Below are 20,685 nucleotides of genomic sequence, written 5' to 3'. Positions count from 1 at the left end.
TTTTCATTTTGGAATTTAATTGATGCTGGATACTAATGGGTTTTTGTGTCAAATAATTCATTCCCATATGACCAAAGAAACAGCAAAACCAAATTAATGATCTCAGGCCTGACATGTTACTGAAGTAACGTGTTACATGTTGCATTGTATTCTCTGAATGCTATTTTTTCTTTAAAGTGAAGTCTCTTCAATCCCCAAGGATTCCTTCTGCTTCACAGCACTTCATAAGGAGAAGTGGAATGCTCAGGCACAGAAAACTCCTTGCAGAAAACACTCCTCATGCACAGCTTATCTTTAAAGACAAGGGCTTCGTAAGCCAGTTTGCTGTCCAACTTGCCAATCTTGCAGAATTGTTTAAAAAAATTATACTGGAATCTGAGATTACACTTAAATCAGGAATTTATGTTATGACTTAAGAATAGTAAACACTCCAGAAGTTTCCCACAACCCCTTTATTCCAGTAAGTGACAAATCAGGGACACCATGCACCCAACTGCATGCTACTCTGCATTCTTACTGAAGTTGCTTAGTTTTAATGTCCCAATTTTAGTCTGTTGCAGAGGTTTTGTTTCAAGATACAGAATTACATGTAAAAGTTAACAAATACAGGCATGAAGTGAATGACTACTCTGTACCTTCTCGAGCAATTGTGCTGAGTATCTTATTTTTCTGATAACTTTTCTGTAGGGATTAAAACTAGCCAGCGCATGGATTAAGAAATCAATGTAATAGTGCATTAGGAGCACAGGACAACTGCCTGCTGTTCTGTAGGCTGGTGACAATTGAAAGGTTTAACCTTCTTCTGTGGTTCTAAGTGTGCATTTACACATACCCGAATACGCAGTGCTGTTAGGGGTAGTTTGACTCTTGGCTCTTCCAGTACATCTGTTACTATACACACTACATGCCATAAAAATCATCCAGAGACTAGATTAAATATGAGATTTGGGAAAATGGCGTTGTAGCTTCCTTATGCTTACTTGGATATATTTTACTGTCCCCTTTTGAAATTAAGTACAGTCTTTTAGTTTTTAAAAGAAAATAGAATTGTACAAATGAAGAAGCTTTATAGTGGAGACCTTTCTTAGAATCTCAATTAGTAGCATCGTGTTTGAATATGTCTCAGTGTTAGTTTTTTGATTGATTGACCAAATGACCAAAGTGAAAGGGCATTCAAACCTGATTCAACAAATAACTTAAGTACTTTGCTTAACTTTAAGCTACTGAGTGGTTCAGTTTACTTCAATGAGGATGTTAATGTACTTAAAGTTAAACATGTGCTTAAGTGATTTGAAGGATTAGTGCCTGTCTTCATCAAGGTTCTAATCTCTTCATTTTTATACACCTTAAGAATATTTACATGCAATTATTCAACCTAGTGACATAGGTGCCACAGCAGTACTTAGAGGAATTCTTTAACTGCTGCATTTGTTGAATTTACAATTCAGCATCTGTCTTGCTCATGTAGTGGATAAGAAGAGTTGGCTGATTGGTGCTGGTAGGGAAACGGCGCTATTGTATTTAGTGTCAAGTCCATTCCCCACTGTCATCAGTTTGCTAACTGCTTTACATAATGTGGTGCAGCTCAAAATCTCTTGGAGAAAAGGGTAAATCTTTATGTCCTTCTTCAGTGTTTCCAGAGCAGTGCAACAAAATGCATGATCTTGCATATATGCCATATCATGTATACTCAAATTAATGGTAGCAAAATCACTACATTCTAATTGACTATTGTATTCTTACAAGTAATTCTCAGTATAGTTGGGTTACTAGAAGTGTTTAAGTATTGTTTAAAAATTACTAAGTTTCTGTCGTACAGGTTATGTTACTATTAAGCATTATAATAATTAATACTAACATCATCTCACTGAAAATACTGATTATATAAATAACTTTTTTTTTTAATGTTTGGAATATTTTTCTTACTGCAGCCTTTCAGGGAATACTTCTACAAACAGCTAGTCCATAATTTTACTAGAAGATTCGTAGTCTACATTTAGATTCATCACCAAATTGAATGTTTTCATAAAGACAGAGAGAATTTCTTTGAGAAATCAAGGAATTTTTCTGAAGGTATGAGAGAGATCACGTTCTCTTCTTAGCTTTCAGATAAAAGATTCCCAAGCAATGCCACATCAGAACTCAAGGGAAAGTTAACAGTATTAAACATACTTTTTCTAAGTTTGGCTAGATGCGCTCTGAGGCTATTACAGGATCAAAACTGTAACAACAATGTTTGTGTAGGAGTCCCATATTTCTGTCTGGTTGTGGGTGTGTGTACATACGTGTGCATGTGTACCGTACAGTTCAGAGTCTCTTCAGCACATTAAGAATGTGCTGGAGGACATGGGCAGCACATTCAGTGCAGCTTAGCCATACTCTGAAGATGTTGAGCAACTATATAAGGTCTGACTGAAGTCAAAGATGCACTTAGGACAGGATAGACAGTATATACAGGACAATGTACACAGGACCTTTGTATGCCTAGAACCTGATGGCAAAAGTCCTTCATTTCTGTCCAGATAGGCAAGAAGGACAGACAGAAGAAACCTTTAGGTGGGTGCTCTAGAAGTCACTATCCTGTGTAGCTGCCAAGAAATTGGGTATTTCCTTCCATATGAAGAAAAGCCCTGAATGTTTCCTCAAACATTCGTGTCCTGGGCACCCGAGTGCAAAGGTTTGTTGACTAAGGTACCGTTCCACTTCCAGAGAATATGGGTTTGTATCTGTGGATCCTTCCTCACACTCATGAGACAAAAAATAAAATCCCACCAGATGTATAGTTATCTGGAATTACTTTCTTAAATCCCTGCTCATTTCTCTTTTAAATACAAGCACTGTGTTTACATTTTTTTCAGGTATATGGTATCATTTTGACATTTATTAAAAAATCTTTGCTACTGGACCAGTAGATGTAGCATGATTAAAATGACTTTCAAGCTGCTAGTTTTTCATTCCAAAATCGCTGACTTAACGCTTTGATCCAGAATTGAAGACAGTCTTGGGCCAGTCCCTCCCTTCTATGTATACATGCCCTTACACTTGCATATCCATTTCAGTTCATGCTCTCAGACTCTGTGATGGGGTAAAGCCTTTTATGTTTTCATTGGGTTTGGGTTTTTCTTTTCTTAGCTTTCAGTTTCTTACCTTGAAAGTAGAAAAACTGATACACACAGTATCTGGCAGGATGCAACTGTCTGGCGCATTATACACTGGACACTTTAGGTGGTAAAAAAAAAAATCCTACAGTGCAAAGGATAACAGAGTTTTAATTGGTTGGGTATTAGTAGCAGTGAAGTGAAGAATGCTGAATACCTGTTCCCTAGTTACTGTGTCGAGGTGTAAGGAGCACATCAAGTAGGTGTGTTAATCTTATGGATGTAACAAGTCTAATGTGAGTGTTTCTCACAAAACCACGTGCCATGTCGATAAACCAGGCGCCTTAAGTCACAGACTGTATAAAATACAGAAAAAGGTGTTTAGATATTTTTGTGAACCTGGAAAACTGGTTATTCCACAGAAAATATTTTGGCATGCGAAGAAAACGGAACAGTGGAGCAGTTTTATTTTCAGCTCTGTACCTCTTGTAACTTTTTACAGTACCTTTAATTAATCTGTAAAATGATATGCAAGTTGTTTTGAGAACTGCGTGCTCAGCAAGATATTCTCAGTGTCTCTAACAACGGTGATGTATTCTGCATACTGAGGCGAGTGTTTTACTCAGAGGGCTGGATACCCATCGCTGCTCTACGTGACTCTCTGAGCTTTTAAAAACAAAGAATCGAATTCTGCCTCAGGTCTGAGTTTTCTAGGACTTGCATGTGTACGTGAGAGGGTGGGTTTAAGACCTGTGTGCTCTGAATTTGGCGTGTGTAAGGGGAATAGTATTGGAAGAGAGCAGTGAGAGCAATAGTGTTTTGTGCAGCAGAATACAAGAGGAGGAATTGTTGCAAAACCTAATCAAAATACCTGCAGCTGTTGGGACACCAACAGTACAAGATACTCTAAATATTATGTCACCGGGTAATGAAATGATTAGAATTTATTCTGTGTCACTAATAGTCAAATTCTACCTTCTCCCCACTTTTTCTGACTATTTTTTCCACCTCATAGACATCTTAAGAGTTTGTTCCTGCTGTGCTCTGCCTGATTTTGCTGCTGAGGAACTGAGACGCAGACCTACAGCACCCAAATTACAGGCAGTCTTGGTTGTAGCGTGAGTTTGGCCTCATGTCTACAGCCATGAGGCAAATCAGTGGCAGAGCAAAGGTTAAATCTGCCATTTCAGATTCTGATCTGAGCTCAGCCACAACACCAGCATTAGATTGGTTTTCTTCCTTTTTGTATTCCTTTTAGATTTTTTTCCCTGTTGCTGTTTGCTTCCTTCTTGTAAATACTGTGGTAAGAAGGAATGTGTCCAGTCATGCCCTGAGCTGATTACAAGGATGAAGGAAGTTGGAAATGTGGGCTAGTTATTTCCAGATACTGTCGCTCACAGAAAACCCGGAATAGATGAATAATATTTTTGGCTGATGGCTAATATTTTGCAGTGACCTGTTCTGTTGTCTTCATGCTTGAAGAAAACGTGACTGCCTGATTAAGAGACTGACTCATGATTTATGCAAAATGTCATCTACCCCAAAATGTCCTTGTTCCTGATCCTTGTTAAATAAATAGATAACACAGAAAGACAGCAGCATTAACATGGCCTGGTTTTAAGTTATTAGCAAGGAGCAAAGTAGTAGGTGACTGGTTGCTCTTTGATGCTACTTCTATGCCAAATGCATTATTTTAGACACTGCAAAATGAAGTTGTACAGTTTCTAGTTACTGTACCTTTAGCTGATTTGGCAGCTCAGCTGCCACTAGAAACTTAAGCATTCATTAGCATTTCATCAGCCTTTAGACAATATCCCTATCTGTCAGTTCTTTCATTGACAATAGTGTTAATGATTTAAAATATTCAGCAGTGTAACCAATGTCAGCTAAAACGGAAAACGCGGCATTTGCATTCCGGGTGTCATGCAAAACCATTTCAACAGATCCTGAGCTTAAAGCAGAGAAACATTTTAATCCTTTATGTGGTGAGTGGTGAGAATTACTATAATAGCCCATAAAGAAAACAAGATATGGAACTTCACAGAACAGTAAGGAATGTTATGTAGAGGAGGGGGAATAATCTAAAAAATATTTTTATTTCATGGATCACCCTATACGTAACTGTAACGGGAGAGCTTATAAAACAGTGGTCCATAGAACACATCCAGTACATTTTACTATTTATGGCATTTATTCCTATACCCCAACCCTTTTTAAAATAAAAATGGGTTGTTGAGTATGTCCCTGGGCAGTATGACAGGATGACTTTAAGTAAATTGTGAAGATTCAGATCGAGTACCAATTAAGTTGTTAGTACAGCAAAAGTAGTTTCCTCCATCCTTCAAAACCATTTAGATATTTGTTTTTATACAGTGTCACAGTTACTAAAACTGGATCTATGTCTGAATGCATGTCAGACATCTAACTTGAAATGCTGAAATCTTCATAATCATCCATAATAACCTAAAATACAGACTGCTAGATTACCAAGCAAATCTATTGTAGACATACCTGGCTGCCTATGCCAAAATTCTCTTCTTTATATGAAAACTAGTAGGGCCATGCAAGCATTTCTGTATTACCTTCCTAGCACGCTTCAGTGAGGTGAAGAGAGCCTATGACCCTGAAGTCATACTGACGTATATGTTGATAGAGTTCAGTTAGGGAAACCTCAGGCAGTGCCAGTGATGAAGACACGCGCTAGACTGCAGCACGAGAGCGTGTGCTTGCTGCCCTGGCCATGGAATAGTTCTCTGGAGATGGCGGTGTCTGGCTTACATGAAAATGTATGCGGAGTGTACTGTAACGATCCTGTTTTGTAGAATGGGGAGGGAACATTGCTGCCACACACACTGGCCAGCGAGTGTTTGGATGGAACTTGGTGCAGCTGGAGGGAATTTTCTTTGCCATTTACTGAAACCTCTTCAGCTACGTATCTAAACAGGAGTATCAGGGCTGAACCTTAAATTGTGTGACAATGTACTATAATGGTGATGAACTGAGAGAAAGCAAGAAGAAAAATAAGATGGGAGTAGAAAATTAAACTGACTCTGTTGGTGTTTTAGGGTGCGTTTTTGGTTTGTTTTTTTAACTTTGCTATTGTTTTTTGTCTGGCTCCTTCTTGTGGTTACTTTACCATCAGAAATAATACGTTCTTACGTACTTCCATAGATCCCTCCACATGGTGGATCTTCTTCCAATGTGAATGGTGTACCTGAACTGCTCCATTGCCAGAGTCCTGAAGGTAGGACACCAATAACTGCTAACAGTCCTTGCATAATTTTTGTTACAGGTGACAGTTGGTTCAGCACTTTCAGATGGTTTCTGATGACTCCAAATAATTTTCTGTTCTGAGGTATTTGCTACCTTGTCAACAAACTTATCTTGGAAAATTTGTTACCGCATTTTTTACATCGAGGCAGTAAAGCTAGGAAATAAATTTTGTTCATAACAGTAACTAAACAACTGACCTTAGTTAACTAAACCTTTCACTCCTTATCTCTTCAAAGCAATTTTTTTCGTTTAATTATTTGTCATGGTTTAAAATTACCTTTAAATGGTAATTTTAATTACCATTAAAATTTAATTTTAAGACTCATTGTTTAAAAATACTGACATAAGCAGCCATCAGACTTCTCTGCATTGTGGATGTTTCAGCAGCAGCTAAGGGAACTTGGAGGAATTCAGCAGATAAAACTTGTGGCTATTTTACGTGCATTGTAGGTGAAAACGTATTTACATTTTTGCTTTGAGTATGCAAAAAGATATTTAAAGTATTTTCAGTTCAGAAAATACTCAGACTAAGGGCTTATTCTAAAAGTAATGAATGCAGTTTAAGTCTGCACAAAAACATCGCAATATTTGATTTGTGTGTTAAAAGGTCAAACAATTCTGATTAGTCTTGTTTTTCCTTACGTTTAAGATCAGGAATAAGCTACGAAGAAAACAGCTTACTTTCAAGTTTTGGTTTGCATGTGTGACTGTTTCATGCCTGCGGAACCCACTGGGGATGTATTGCATCCTGCTGAGGCGTCTCTCCAGCTTGCGTTACTGACCTTGCTTTTTTTGCAGGTGTGAATGGAAACAAGTGCTCAGGGTCACCTACCATTCTTGAGAAGTATAAAGTGGGGAAGGTGATTGGTGACGGCAATTTTGCTGTTGTGAAGGAGTGCGTGGAACGGTGAGCAAGGAAACTGTTCGGTGCTGCTGTTTATAAAGCCCTGTGCATCAGTGTGATTTCATAGGAAATGCGATGAGATGAATGCAAAGAGCAGTGGCAAACATTTGCCTACGCTTCAGGAGAACTAGGCATAGCAAAACACACAGAGCTTCCTATGTATTATTCCAGCAAAGGGGTATGAGAGCAGCAGAGGAACATGGCTTTTTGTCCCAAAAACTAAAGGAGATACCACCTTCTGATTGAGGCTATTAAGGAAACCCCACAGGTGTTCAAGAAATCTGCTCACACAACAGACTTGTGGATTGCAGGAAATTCTGTGTGGCATCTAAACAGTCTTTGAGAGATCCTCCTTCTGCCTCGTCAATTCTGCGGCTGTAGTATCCCTGCAGCCTGCTACTTGGATTATTTTTGACAGCTTTCAGCATACTGTGGGCAAAGTATTGTTAAAGGCATGCAGTTGGTGGCTATTAGTCTGTGCTGCTGACTCCCTTGTGTTGCTTCTTCTGTGAGACAGTGCAGTGAGTAGCCAGAGACTTTTCAAATCAACCCTTCAGTATTCCAGACTCTGAAGTATTCTCGTGCCCGATTTCCCATGGGGTAGTCAGCATAACTTTACAGGTATTCTGTGCTGTGTTACTGCTCTTCCTCGGCAAGCTTTGTGTCACACTTTGCTGCAAGTGCAAACATAACAGATGATTTGGCTGTCACTTTCTCAGTGTATTTTTTAGAACCATCTTCTGCTATCTTCATCAGTCTGGGAGTTATGTCAGCTTCTTAAATATTATGGGGAATCTCCAACCTGTACGCAACTACTTTCAGTAAATGTCTGTAAAAATCAAAAAAGTTACAGAAACAGTTTCTATTATTTGAGCCTCATCTGGTTCTGTTTAAATGAAAAGAAGATAATTATGACTGGAAACATTCCAGTCTTAGCAGCTCATAGATGTACAGATAGAACCTTTTGCTCAGTCGTTCAAATGAGCCAAAATGGTTGGGTACTGAGGCTGAACCTGGGGCCTCTCCTACTGAAACACAGGTGAATGGATCTTATGGTCTGTACCTTTCTGCAGCCATTATTGCTTTTTCTCAGTAGAATGGTTTCTTCCTCTTGTATCTGGATTATTTCTCTCCATTACTGGGAATAATATTGGCAGGTGGTATGTAACACAATGTCTAACATGCCCTTCTGGTTTACAGCAGCAAATGACCACTGTTATTTGTAATGGTTTTTTGAGAAAGTGATGTACAGGCATGCAAGGCTTTTGGAGTAAGGAATACAGACCGAGGTGGCAGCTTCTAGACAGACTAGCAGCGTGCAGTGCTGATAAAGAAAACAAAATAGCTAAATGATTCCAAGGTCTTGATTTTTTTTTTTTTTCCTTCCCCCCGAACAATTTTTGCCAACAATTTCTGGTTCCTGATAAGTGTTACCACATCAGGGTGTAATCATGTTCCTGTTGCTTTAAACACTGCAGGTCTGTTACAGAAACTGAGGCGGCAATCTAGCCAGCTGAGTTACAACTGCATTTCTGTCCGTTTCATTTTGCAAGTAGCTACAAAGAGGCTCGAGTGACACCAAACAGACTAGGCTAGACTAGACTCAGTATTTCAGTTGGAAGGGACCTACAGCGATCATCTAATCCAACTCTCTGACCACTTCAGAGCTGACCAAAAGTTAAATAATTTTATTGAGGGCATTTTCCAAAAGCCTGCTAAAAACTGATAGGCTTGGGGCATCAACCACCTCTCTATAAAGCCTGTTCCAGTGTTTGACCACTTTCTTGGTAAAGAAATGCTTTGAATGTGTCCTATCACTGGATACCAGGGAGAAGAGATCAACGCCTCCCTCACCACTTCCCCTCCTCAGGAAGCTGTACGGGGCAATGAGGTCGCCCCTCAGCCTCCTTTTGTCCAAACTAGACAAGGCAAGTCCTTATGCGCTCCTCACAGGACATTTCTTCCAGCCCTCTCACCAGCTTTGTTCCCCAACTCTGGACACATTCTAGGACCTTCACATCCCTCTTAAATGGTGGGCCCCAGAGCTGCACACAGGCCTCAGGATGAGGCCACACCAGTGCTGAATACAGCAGGATAACCACCCCTTTTGAGGGGCTGTTCCTGCTGTGTGTGATGCACCCCAGGACACTATTTGCCCTCCTGGCTCCCAGGGCTGGCTCAGACTGAGCCAGCTGTCGACCAGCACCCTCAGATCCCTTTCTGCAGGGCTGCTCTCCAGCCACTCCCCTCCCAGTTCATACTCGTGCCCTGCATTACTCCATCCCAGGTTCAGAATCCGACATTTTGACTTGTTAAATTTCATCCCATTTATGATAGCCCAATGCTCCAGTCTATCTAGATCCCTCTGCAAGGCCTCTCATCCCTCAAGAGAGTCAACAGCACCTCCCAGTTTGGTATCATCAGCAAACTTGTTAATGGTGCATTCAGCTGCTGCATCCAGGTGGTAGACAAATACAGTGAACAGGAGTGGCCACAGAACAGAGCGCTGAGGAGCACTGCAGGTGACTGGTCAGCAGGCAGACGCAGCCCCATTCACTACAACCCTTTCAGCTCTGCCCTTCAGCCAGTTCTTCACCCAGCACATCATGAACCTGCTCATCCCACCGTTGCACAACTTGTCCAGAAGGATGCTGTGAGAGACAGTATCAGAAGCCTTCCTATATCCAGAAAAACCAGATCCACTGCCTTCCCTTCATCCGCTTGTTGGGTGACCTTACTGTAGAAGGATATCAGATCCGTTAAACAGGACTTTCCCTTTGTGAACCCATGCTGACTGTGCCTGATGACTGCATTATTCTTTAAATGCCTTTCAGTAGTGCTCAGTATAACCTTCTCCATAATTTTTCCAGGAACTGAGGTTAGACTAACAGGTCTGTGGTTCCCTAGCTCTGCCCTCACACCTTTTTTTATAAACTGGAATTACATTGGCCAGCTTCCAGTCAGCAGGGACCTCCCCAGACTCCCAAGCCCTTTGGTAGATGATTGAGAGGCATCCTGCCATCACATCTGCTAGCTTCCTCAGGACTCTGGGATGAATCCCATCAGGTGCCATGGACTTGTGAACATTCAGCTGAGTGTAACTAAGGGCTGCACAAAGTTCTCCCTTACCTGTAGTAACACCTCCACCTTGCCTGCCCTGCCTGTCCGTCCTGAACAGCCTGTGGCCCTCCATCCCAAGCACCTGGACTCATTCCACCATCTCACTCATACCAATGATATCGTAGCTCTGAGAGCTGACCAACGCTTCCAATTCATCTTGCTTGTTTCTCAGACTGCATGCCTTGGTGTACAGGCATTTCAGATACACTCCAGGGTCCTCTGTGCTCCCTGGAGCAGTGGCAGGAGCTTTGCCACCCTCAGACACCCTCGGCTTACCTACTGCAATCCTGTTGGTATCTCCTTCCCCCATCAATCCCAGTTTAAAGCCCTCTCTGTCAGCCCCTCCATCATCCCCAAAGATGCCAGGTGGATCCCCTCAGGCCCCAGCATACCTTGTCTCTCAAAGGTTCTTCCATGCTTTAAAAACCCAAAGTTTTGGCATAGGCACCAAATGAACAGTATTTTCTCACGCACCCTGAAACTGGCCACACATCCTTTATTATCTAAAGAGTGAACAACATTCATGAAAAAGAACAGTTTAAAAAGCATAAAATAGCATAATCTATTATTTTTAGGAATAACAACTGTGCCTTTTGGAAATAAGTTCCACTGAAAATGGGACAAGGGCTGCTAAGTCACTTCGGTTTCAAAACGTCATCTGTGCTTTTTGGAATGAGGGGACTGGACTAGAAAAACAACCCTCCAGATTGTGGTTTTTGGGGTTTTTTTTCAAGATGCAAAATTAAACTTAAAAATGTAGTTTTGTATGTGATCCAATCTTTATATTTAGTGTTTTAAAATAAATTTTATATAAAACAAATACACATCCAAGTGGCTAATAATAACAGTGAAGGAAATGCCAATTATAAATGCTTGCCTTTTAATTCCTATTCATTATTATACTTCATTTCCAGTAGTGTTGTGCTTAGAGGCACCACAGTTGCTGTGGGGCCAGGATCCTGTTATGCCAGCCATTCCACCGAAAGAGTAAGATGGTCTCTTTCGTAAAGGGTGCCTGTATGTCTGTACATAAGGACATGAGCCAACAGATGGACGGCGACAGCTAGACAGAGACAGAGAATACCAGAAACCTGTTAGACAATACCGCTGTATGGTAGGCAGTGGTGCCAGCACACGCGTTACGTGGATGATGTCGGGGGTTTTTAATTAGGTAATGTAATTAGTGCTGTAGTAAAGGGTATTTCCAACAGGGATTTAAAGTTGGCTGATGAATTGGCTTTTTGTGAATGTTAACTCCTCTTTCTACACAGCACAAGTGCCGAAGGTTTACCAAGTGGGTTTTGCTGATCAGTTGTTTGCAGGCTTTCAGCTAACACACTTAGTTTAGTATAACGCATAAATTGTGATTCTGTGTTACACCCCGTAGTCACAGTAGATTTTACATCAGGTCTGCAAGAGGGATGGCATTTCACAGATACCATTTAGATAACACTTCTGTCTAAAGACCAGATCAGGTTGTAACTATGACAACCTTGCAGATACAGCTGCACTTTCAGAGCAGAGATTCTCTACTGCATTTTTTCAGTAATGGATAAATTGAATGCCAGAGTCAGTTCCTTTTTTTGCAAAAAACTAAATTTGACTAGTTGTATCTAATGCCAAAAGTATAGTGAAAATCAACCTGGAAGTTTTAAAAGTATGCCTGACTTCTGCTTTTGTGACTGCCTCCAGTGTTTTTTACCATACATGCCAGTGGTGTTCGGATGCACACTGGAGTCTGTCAGAACTGACACAACACAAAATATTAGCAGTAGGGTTTATGGTGGTTTCTTGTGGTTTTTACTTCATCATTAATATAAGTAGTAATGGCTTTGTTGTTTAAAAACAAACAAACAAAAAAAACCCCCACACATTTGCATTGTTTTTTCTCTGATTTTCTCCCCTTCTGGGGAAACGAACGTTTTTATTGCTTAAAGGTATGAAAGGCATACAAGAGCTCCTTTCTGTGGCAGTGTTTACTGAAACAGTAATCCTTTTTCCTTTGTATATAACCACCCTCTTAAATGTCACAAACTTCTGATGACTGCTATAGAATTCCATAGAATACTTAAAAAAAAAACCCAAAAGAATGTGATACAAACTGTCAAAATTAGTGCCTAATAAATTCTGTGGGATTCTAGACTAGTCTGTAATGAACTATGAGTTCTTAGTTCTGCTGCATCCTATTGAATTTTTCCACTAGGGCATCAGTCTTTCTTCTGCTCACTTACACATAAATGTGTAATTTTATTTTTTAAGCCTACCAGTTGAACAAAGCTAAGTGGAAGGCACAAGAAAATTTTGCATTTTGCATTAAAGAAGTGACAGAGAGTTGTGCCAGGTCACAGAAGAATGAGTTGCAGCTGGAGCCTGGGATCAATACACAAAGTGAGCTAGGTAGTCAGGGAAACAGCAGGCACAAATGCTGCTGAGAAAACAAAACCCAAAATCAAGCCCAGTCTGTGAATTTTCTGTCAGCAGACCTCCAGGGGTCAAGGCATTCTGTTACAATGATGTATATTCTTACAGATAATGCCACAATTTGTTGACCGGTTTCTGATTAATTATTCTCCTGTTTGTCTTTCTAGATCCACAGGAAAGGAGTTTGCACTGAAGATCATAGACAAAGGCAAATGCTGTGGAAAGGTAGCGTGCAATTTGTGGGTGTATGAAAAATAGCAGAAATAGCACTAGCAGCTGCTGCTTAGTCATAGATGGTGGGTATGTTTGGGTTTTCTGACTGTTTTCAGAATATCTGTTTAACAGGATGATAATGTGTCCAGGAAGCAAATAATAAAATTACTGAGTGTTAGAGTCTACTAGGTAACAGAGTAAAACCAAATTGTTGTCTATCAAAGAAGATGCTAATACGTGTCCAAAATACATCAGAAAGGTTTTGCTCTGCAAAATATGAGAGGGGAAATTTGCAGCTATATGTGTATTTATATAATTCCCATTCCTCTCTGCCTCTTATCTTTTTAAGGCTGTACATGCTCCTTTTGTATGCAGAACATGGATTTGGAAAGAAATTTTCACAACCATTTCTTTCTGTTTAGGTACTTTCACCATCCTGTATAATAACAGAAGAGCTCCTTCAACTTTTTAATTCAAGCTAAAAAAAAAAAAGTCAAAAATTGTCTTTCCAGCTGAACAGCCTGTTACATAGTCGAAGAGATTCTAAAAAACAAAGAAAAATGCCCCAACCTGCAGGCAAGAACGTAGACTAAGTGTTGGAATAGGTAGCAACAGATAAAGTACTTCTATTTTCACTGCTCTGCAATACCTAAAGTACTCTTGAGGAACTCGTTAATCAAATGGATCATAGCTTAGTGTTGGCTAAAAGGACACGGAGGGCATAGTATTAATTAGCGATCAGATTCTGGATTAAAGTCTCTCTGAGAGTAGGAAATACGCCATTCTCACAAGGGTGACTGAAAAGATGGACTTTGTGATGCAAACCCACATTTTTTCTATGCAAAAGATTGCGCTGAAATGATTCTGGAAGTAACTTTGCAACCAAGTCAGGGTTTTAATTCAAGGGTACCCTTTTTGCCAATTACATAGAGTAACTGCTTTGAAGTATAATTCAGGGCTGCAGTGCTGGATGTGACCTTGCGGAGGATGCGGCACGTCTGTGTGACGCTGTGCGTGGTAAGGAGCTGCATACTGCTGTACACGTTACCTGCCGTGTTTCCGTAGAGGTCCGCCCACAGAAAGGTTGATGCAGATTTTAAATTGCATATTAGGTGCTGGGAGATGAGTGTTCCTGCCCCCCCTCCCCTTAATCTCCTGTTCTTTAGGTGTATTTAAGGGAAATAACCACAAGGAAAAGTGCTAGAATTGTCTTTTTGAGATTAAAATGTTGCCATTTCTTCAGCTGTGGGAAGGGTGACCCAGTGTGTTTCACTGCAAAAGAAAACGTTTGGGTGATGCGTACAGCTCGCAGCCTCAGATGGTTTTTTATTACTTGTCAGAGTCAGCTGCTTAGGTATCGTAAATGGGAATGGTTTGGGGATCATCTGGCCATCCGTTTGATACAGCAGAGTGTAGACATGTTTTCTGTTTATCATCCTCACTGCTTTACAGCAAACAAAAAACCAAGCCCACGGACGCAAACCTGTCCTGTTGTGAAAGGACCCGTGTCTGTACAGCTACATATAGGTGTACGTATACGGACAGGCGGTGGCCTGTAGTTAGGAAGATGTTTATGCCTGTTCGGGCAGTGGCAGAACTGTCCAGGAAGATTTCCAGTGAAGGAAATTATTACGTTTTAGAACATCTTGCATGTCCTAAAACTTGAATCCAGTTGACTAATGTGTTTTCCACAAACGGCTTAAATGCCTATTATGCAATAACTTCCCTGTAAATAAATCAGTCATGTAGACTGAAGTCTACATTGCACTATCCAGGAGAACACTGTAACACGTTTGAGAATTATTATTCTTTTTACATGGAAAAATATAGCAAAAACAGTGGGGTGGTTGAAAATAATGAACTACATATTAGTCAGCATTTTGAGGACAGGTATTAAACCAGTAGCTCAACAACATTTTGGAGTCTTTAAAAAAAAATTACTATTTTTTATTTTAAACAAACATTACTTATGCCTGAGCTGTATTTAAAGCAATTAACAGTTTAGTCAAGTGAAACAAAGAAAGCGCAGGTAGAGCCTTAGTCATAATTTCTGGATGTAGTAAATTTAATATGTTATCTGTTCTTCAGGTAGAAAAAGCTATGAGAAGATTCTCGGTTTTGCTTGGACTCCTAATGCTAGTTTGGAATTTACAGGCTTCCATCCCTGAGTGTGCTGTGGCTGTTCACTTTCGTCTGTAGATGAGATTCAGCATTGTCTTTAACAAAACTGCTTCATTTTTGTTGTGTTGGTTTTTTTTTTCTCCAGAGCACTTTGCTTGGAGCAGACTTATGTTTGTTCAGAATGACAATTGATGCTCTTTCAAACTGAATTTCAAAGGTGTGACTGTTTAACCCACATGTGCCGCACCATCCTCTCACAAAATGAGATGCACAAGTAGCATGTGGTGTCTGAGCTACGTAGCCACAGAAAGCTTTGGCAGAACTGCCATGCATCTGTAAATGACCCTGGAAGTAGAAGGAGGAGTAGTGTAAGATCTTCAGTCACTGCCTGTGCACAGTGGGTCACGTCTACGTGTAGTGCCGTGCTCACAAATGCATGAAGCGCATGCTACTAATCCGTGCATTCAACACGAACACGTTCCAAGTCCAGTGACATGACCTGTTATCTGCCAGAGTGTAAGGAAACTAGTGTTTTATGCAAGCATTGCTACTTACTTTGCACTGAACCTGCACACGTACCTGTATTCCAATATTTATAAATGAAAATGCAAATCATTCTTCACATGAAAGGGGCATGTAATTTTCTTCGATCTCCAGTGTTAACCAAGTGTTCTAGAAAACAAAACATCTTGAAACTAATTTGTTCTTGAAGCTCATTACCTCCTCAGAAGTATAGGGAAGGGGAAACTAAACTCAGTCTGTGCGCTGTTAAGCTGTTGGAGCCACGACGACTCAACTGAGGTATTACATATTTTGCAGATTGTGCATCCGAACATTCATAGAAAATGAACTAAAATCCCTAACCAAACAGTTATAATATTTTTCCTGTGTATAATCCACAACTTTTAAAAAAATAAAGTCCTTGAAAATAAATCCTAGGTAATCTGTCCTTGAGTAACCTATACTAAATGAGAGGATCAAGAACATGTTAATTACTGATGAGGGATGGCAGGTTACAGTGATCCAGCTCAGGGGCAGGGGGATTCTGAACTTAATTTCACCTCATAATACCACCACATAAGAATATAATCTGCACTTCCTGAACTGCTGTCCTGTTCTGGGGTCAGTTTTTAGAGGTACCATATTGGTTATGTGTGTGAAAGCTGGTATTTTAAAATGAAGTTGGTCAGTGATGAAGTACAGTTGAGTTAAAATACAAGTTAAATTCCAGCATCTGACAACAAACCTCAACTGTATAAATTAAACAGCAAAAATGGTGCTCCCTGATCAAGTGATGAGTGGTCAGCTGATGAAAGGAGAAGTGAACTGGCAATTTCATGTCTATTCAGATAAACTTCTGTCCTCTTTTTCTGAACAGGAACACCTGATTGAAAATGAAGTGTCGATCCTACGTCGTGTGAAGCATCCAAATATCATTATGCTTATAGAGGAAATGGACACCCCAACAGAACTCTATCTGGTGATGGAGCTGGTCAAGGTAGGACTAAGGAGGCTTTTTTTTTCTTTTTTTTTTAATTCTCTGTGTTGGTGTGAAATCTGGGAAGTATCTAGGGACATCTCGGGAGACATAATCAGATAAGATTTCAGTGGCAACCTCCATTTTTTGTCACGCAAATACTCCTCAATCAGTTATATTAATGGAATTGATGTCTCTTCAGTTGTAATTCGACTATTTGCACAAATTTGAGGTAATCTTGCAATGTGCACAGTCTAGAGAGAAGTGGATAGTGGGTTTTACATGATGTTTACAATATGCAGGGGTAACAGTGATATGCACCTATTGATAAAACACCTGCATTTATTTCACTTATATCTTTATTTAATAATTCACTTTAGAAAACAAATTCTTGGTCATGAGTTTATCTTAGTAGACAACAGATACAACAAATAGCTTAAACTCAACTGATTACACTCATCTTATTTCCAACTGACCAGAAAGTAGATGCTGCTTTCATATATGTAAAGAGAAAATAAAAGTCTTTGTGAACCAAATACACGAGTGGCATCAATTTTAGTCGTGCACCCTCTTGCCTGTGTTCTGTACATGCACAGCAACGCTGCGCATCAGCTTGATCGGCGTGGCAAACAGCAGTGACATACAGCATCACCATCATCACTTTTCGTTCCTGTCTGAAACACTGTTGGATTCAGAATTCCTCTGGAATGGCTGCCAGCCTAGGACACCTGGACAAAGTCTGTAGTGGTTGAATTCATCACTTCTGTAGCCCACCATTTCTCTTCCTCTCTAAAATTTATTTTTATATAGTAGAGGCTATTTTGGTTTTAAGACAGTAACTTTTTTGTATTGTAATACACCACCATCTTGGCCTGTGTTTCCTGAAATGCTGCTTCTCTTCCATATGGATTGAAATGCTTGGAATGCCACCCACAGCTCAGAGAGATCACTCCTACAGATGTATCCAGGGTAACCATCGTAGGGACACCTACGTAAAATTTGTTGCAGTGACTAGAAATGCTGCATCAGTAACTTGCTTACGTGTTGCTGTGTATTCCAAGAGGAATTGGGTATCCATAAGCAGAGACCGCACAGCTGGCACATTTGGAAATCACTGTAGCTTCTGCACTTTGGCTAATCATTAAGGTTGGAAAAGATCATGCTTATGTTGTTTGTATTCATTTGATATTTCTGCAGTGTTTGCAGAAATTCCAATTTGTTGTTTGTTACAATTGCTGAATGTTACATTAGGCTTTTTATTTTGGGGCTAATTTATATTACTTTAGGCTTTACTCCAGATGAAGGATAGGTTTTTTTGCTGTATTATATTGACAAGATGAAGAAAAGGGAAACCATGTGTCTGCACCGGTAGGTAATCCAAATGAGTGGTCAAAGGTAGGACAACCAATGGACTGAAGTCAAGACAGAGAAGAGCTGTGATTTGCCCAAACTCAGGACACCAGAACGTTGAGACATTGGTGCAGTTGAGAATGTAATGTAGATGACCCAAGTCCCAGTCTGGTATCTTGATGACAAGATCAGCTTTTCACAGAATAATTTTTTTTTTACTGTTTAACAGGTCTTTTGTAAAGGAAGATTTTACACAGCTTTTTTAATGAAGCACCATCATCTTATTTTTCATGTATTGATCTGTTACGTTTGCATTACTTTAGGGAGGAGATCTATTTGATGCTATCACTTCTTCCACGAAGTACACAGAGCGAGATGGGAGTGCAATGGTCTACAATCTAGCCAGCGCACTCCAATACCTTCATGCTCTCAACATTGTGCACAGAGACATCAAGCCAGAAAATCTCCTGGTATGTCCCTTTTATTTTCTAACATTTTCCTCTTTCTTTGTTCTCATTAATGCAAATGCTTGTGTATAAATGTGAATATCAATTTAGCCTAAGTGTGTATGAAATAAATCTTCTGCCATGAGATCGCAATCACCATAACCCAAGTGAGCTGTACTCAAACCTGTCCTTAGACCTATCTTTATTTGCATTTTGATTGGCTGCCATTTGGATAAGCAGGAGTATTGTCTCACAAAACAATGAATTTTAAAGCTGTGTCGATGAATTATTTATTATAGTTTGCAAGTGGAAGACAAGGTGGGCTGAGTGCCATTTCTTTGAACGATCATATGGTTATCTCAAGCAGGTTTTTTTTCTTTCTCTCCCTGTTGCAGTTGGAACATCTTTTTGATGACTTACCAGTGTTCTACCCACGAATTAACTTTGTACATGCGTTGATTTTGTCCTAGGGGACTGACTACATTTGTTTTCAGCAGAGACAGAAAATAAGTGTGGTGAGCAGAATTACCATGAAGTCTGCTTGGGAACTCGTAGTTCCCAGTTCACAGAATGGAACAGCGTGCGGTCTTGCTTATACACAGAGCTTATGCTTAGAGATTGGGTATTAGTTATTACATGTCATGGACTGAAGAAACAGGGCCGTAATCTCCCCTGCTTGAGCCCCTTTAATGGGAATGCTCGCCACTTTCATCAACACTTGGTAGGCATTTCTTAACGCCTTCTGCAGTGTTTGTCAATCCTGTTTAATGAGGTTGCGTCTGGAGTAGGAGTCATGGCTTGCCCCAGACTGGATTTTGAACTATTACAAGGATAGGGCTATAAGCTGAAAATATTTTCCAATTAATAGTCAATTCTTTCCCAACTAATTCCACTGGCAGTGTTTAGCAATTTAAATAAGCCCTCAAATAAATTGGATTGCTTTGCAATCTATTAGGGAGGGGAGGACTGCTCCTGGAAAATGTAGTCGCAGCTACTTAAGAGAAAGAAAATGCAGGTGGAAGTCTCACTTATTATCAGTGCATCTTCAAACACAGCTAGTCCAAAGAAATTTTAAGCTCTTATTAGTGCTTGAATCCGTTACAAATAGGCACAAATGTCCTTTCTGCCTAGAAAGCCTAAAGAGATTACTCAACAGATGCAAATCTTACTCACTGTGATTGACAGTGGCAGAATGCTAAGATAACACACTGGTATGGAATGTAAATGCAAATAATTCCCATCAATTGCTACCTATAATTGCAAGTAGTTAGTTCTTTTGCAGAGGGTCATCAAGCTGTCTGAATTATGCCCTCTGTACTAGTCATGCATTTAAAAACCACAGACTCTAATGGTAATAGCAGATTTGAAGTAGTTGTATCAAGGAGAAGAAGGATTTCCATCAATGATATGAATTACACAGTGGAATGAAGGAAGCTATTGCCACCTTAGCAGTATTCAGTGTTGGAGGAAACCAAATAAATCCAGCCATTCTGGAGATTCTGGAGTCCTACATTCTAGAAAGCAGAGCCCATTGGAATGTTAATAGAAACATTTTACTTAAAGATTAATTTATTAGGGGTGTTTCCTTTGCATTTCTTTTTCAAACTTTTTCCTAAGTTTGATTTACTCTTGCTACCACTATCATATAACATTTTTATTTCTATTAAAATTTAGTTTCTTTCTCCAACAAAATGACTCAGATGGGGCTTTTGGCAAGGTGCACTTGGGTCCGCACAGCGATTTAACCACTTCTCAGTCAGCTTTCTCACTCCTGTACTGAACCTGTCCAGGCTATGCTTAGGGAAGGCATTTGCCTACGAAACAGGCAGTATGCTAACTAACTAGATTATGCTAAGTGAGTGTGAGATGTTGAACCCGACTGTGGCTGCCAAACCCATTTTAGTTGCCCAGAGAAGCTGTGGATGCTCCATCCCTGGATGTCTTCAAGGCCAGGCTGGATGAGGCTTTGAGCAACCTGGTCTAGTGGAAGGTGTCCCTGCCCATGGCAGGGGGGTTGGAACTAGATGGTCTTTAAGGTCCCTTCCAACCCAAACCATTCCGTGACTCTATGACGTTCTAGGTCCAAATATAAATGGAAATACAGTATTATATTTTTCTTATTATATTTAAAACTTCACAGCATTCCAGGATTGGGTTTTCTTTTCCTCTCTCTAGTAGCTTGGGGCTGTGTGATGGTCTGACCTACATGCTGGCAGATAGCTCCACTGAACACCAGCTCCAGCTGCACTGTGGCAGGCGGAG

The 20,685-nt window shown here is 40.1% G+C and overlaps 1 protein-coding gene across 1 annotated transcript in view; it reads left to right on the top strand.

Moving 5' to 3' along the window:
- Window positions 1–20,685, top strand: part of DCLK2 (doublecortin-like kinase 2) — a gene marked incomplete at its 5' end in the record, with an annotated part of 72,964 nt that overhangs the window by 40,768 nt on the left and 11,511 nt on the right. The window contains 5 exons of the mRNA XM_010156527.1: window positions 6,270–6,342; window positions 7,170–7,278; window positions 12,984–13,041; window positions 16,529–16,648; window positions 18,301–18,447. Of these exons, the coding sequence (XP_010154829.1) occupies window positions 6,270–6,342; window positions 7,170–7,278; window positions 12,984–13,041; window positions 16,529–16,648; window positions 18,301–18,447 (507 nt within the window). The remainder of the gene's footprint in view (window positions 1–6,269; window positions 6,343–7,169; window positions 7,279–12,983; window positions 13,042–16,528; window positions 16,649–18,300; window positions 18,448–20,685) is intronic.

This window comes from Eurypyga helias, unplaced genomic scaffold (assembly GCF_000690775.1).
Source record: "Eurypyga helias isolate BGI_N326 unplaced genomic scaffold, ASM69077v1 scaffold6868, whole genome shotgun sequence".
Taxonomy (NCBI): domain Eukaryota; kingdom Metazoa; phylum Chordata; class Aves; order Eurypygiformes; family Eurypygidae; genus Eurypyga; species Eurypyga helias.
This window is presented reverse-complemented; position numbering and strand designations above follow the sequence as displayed.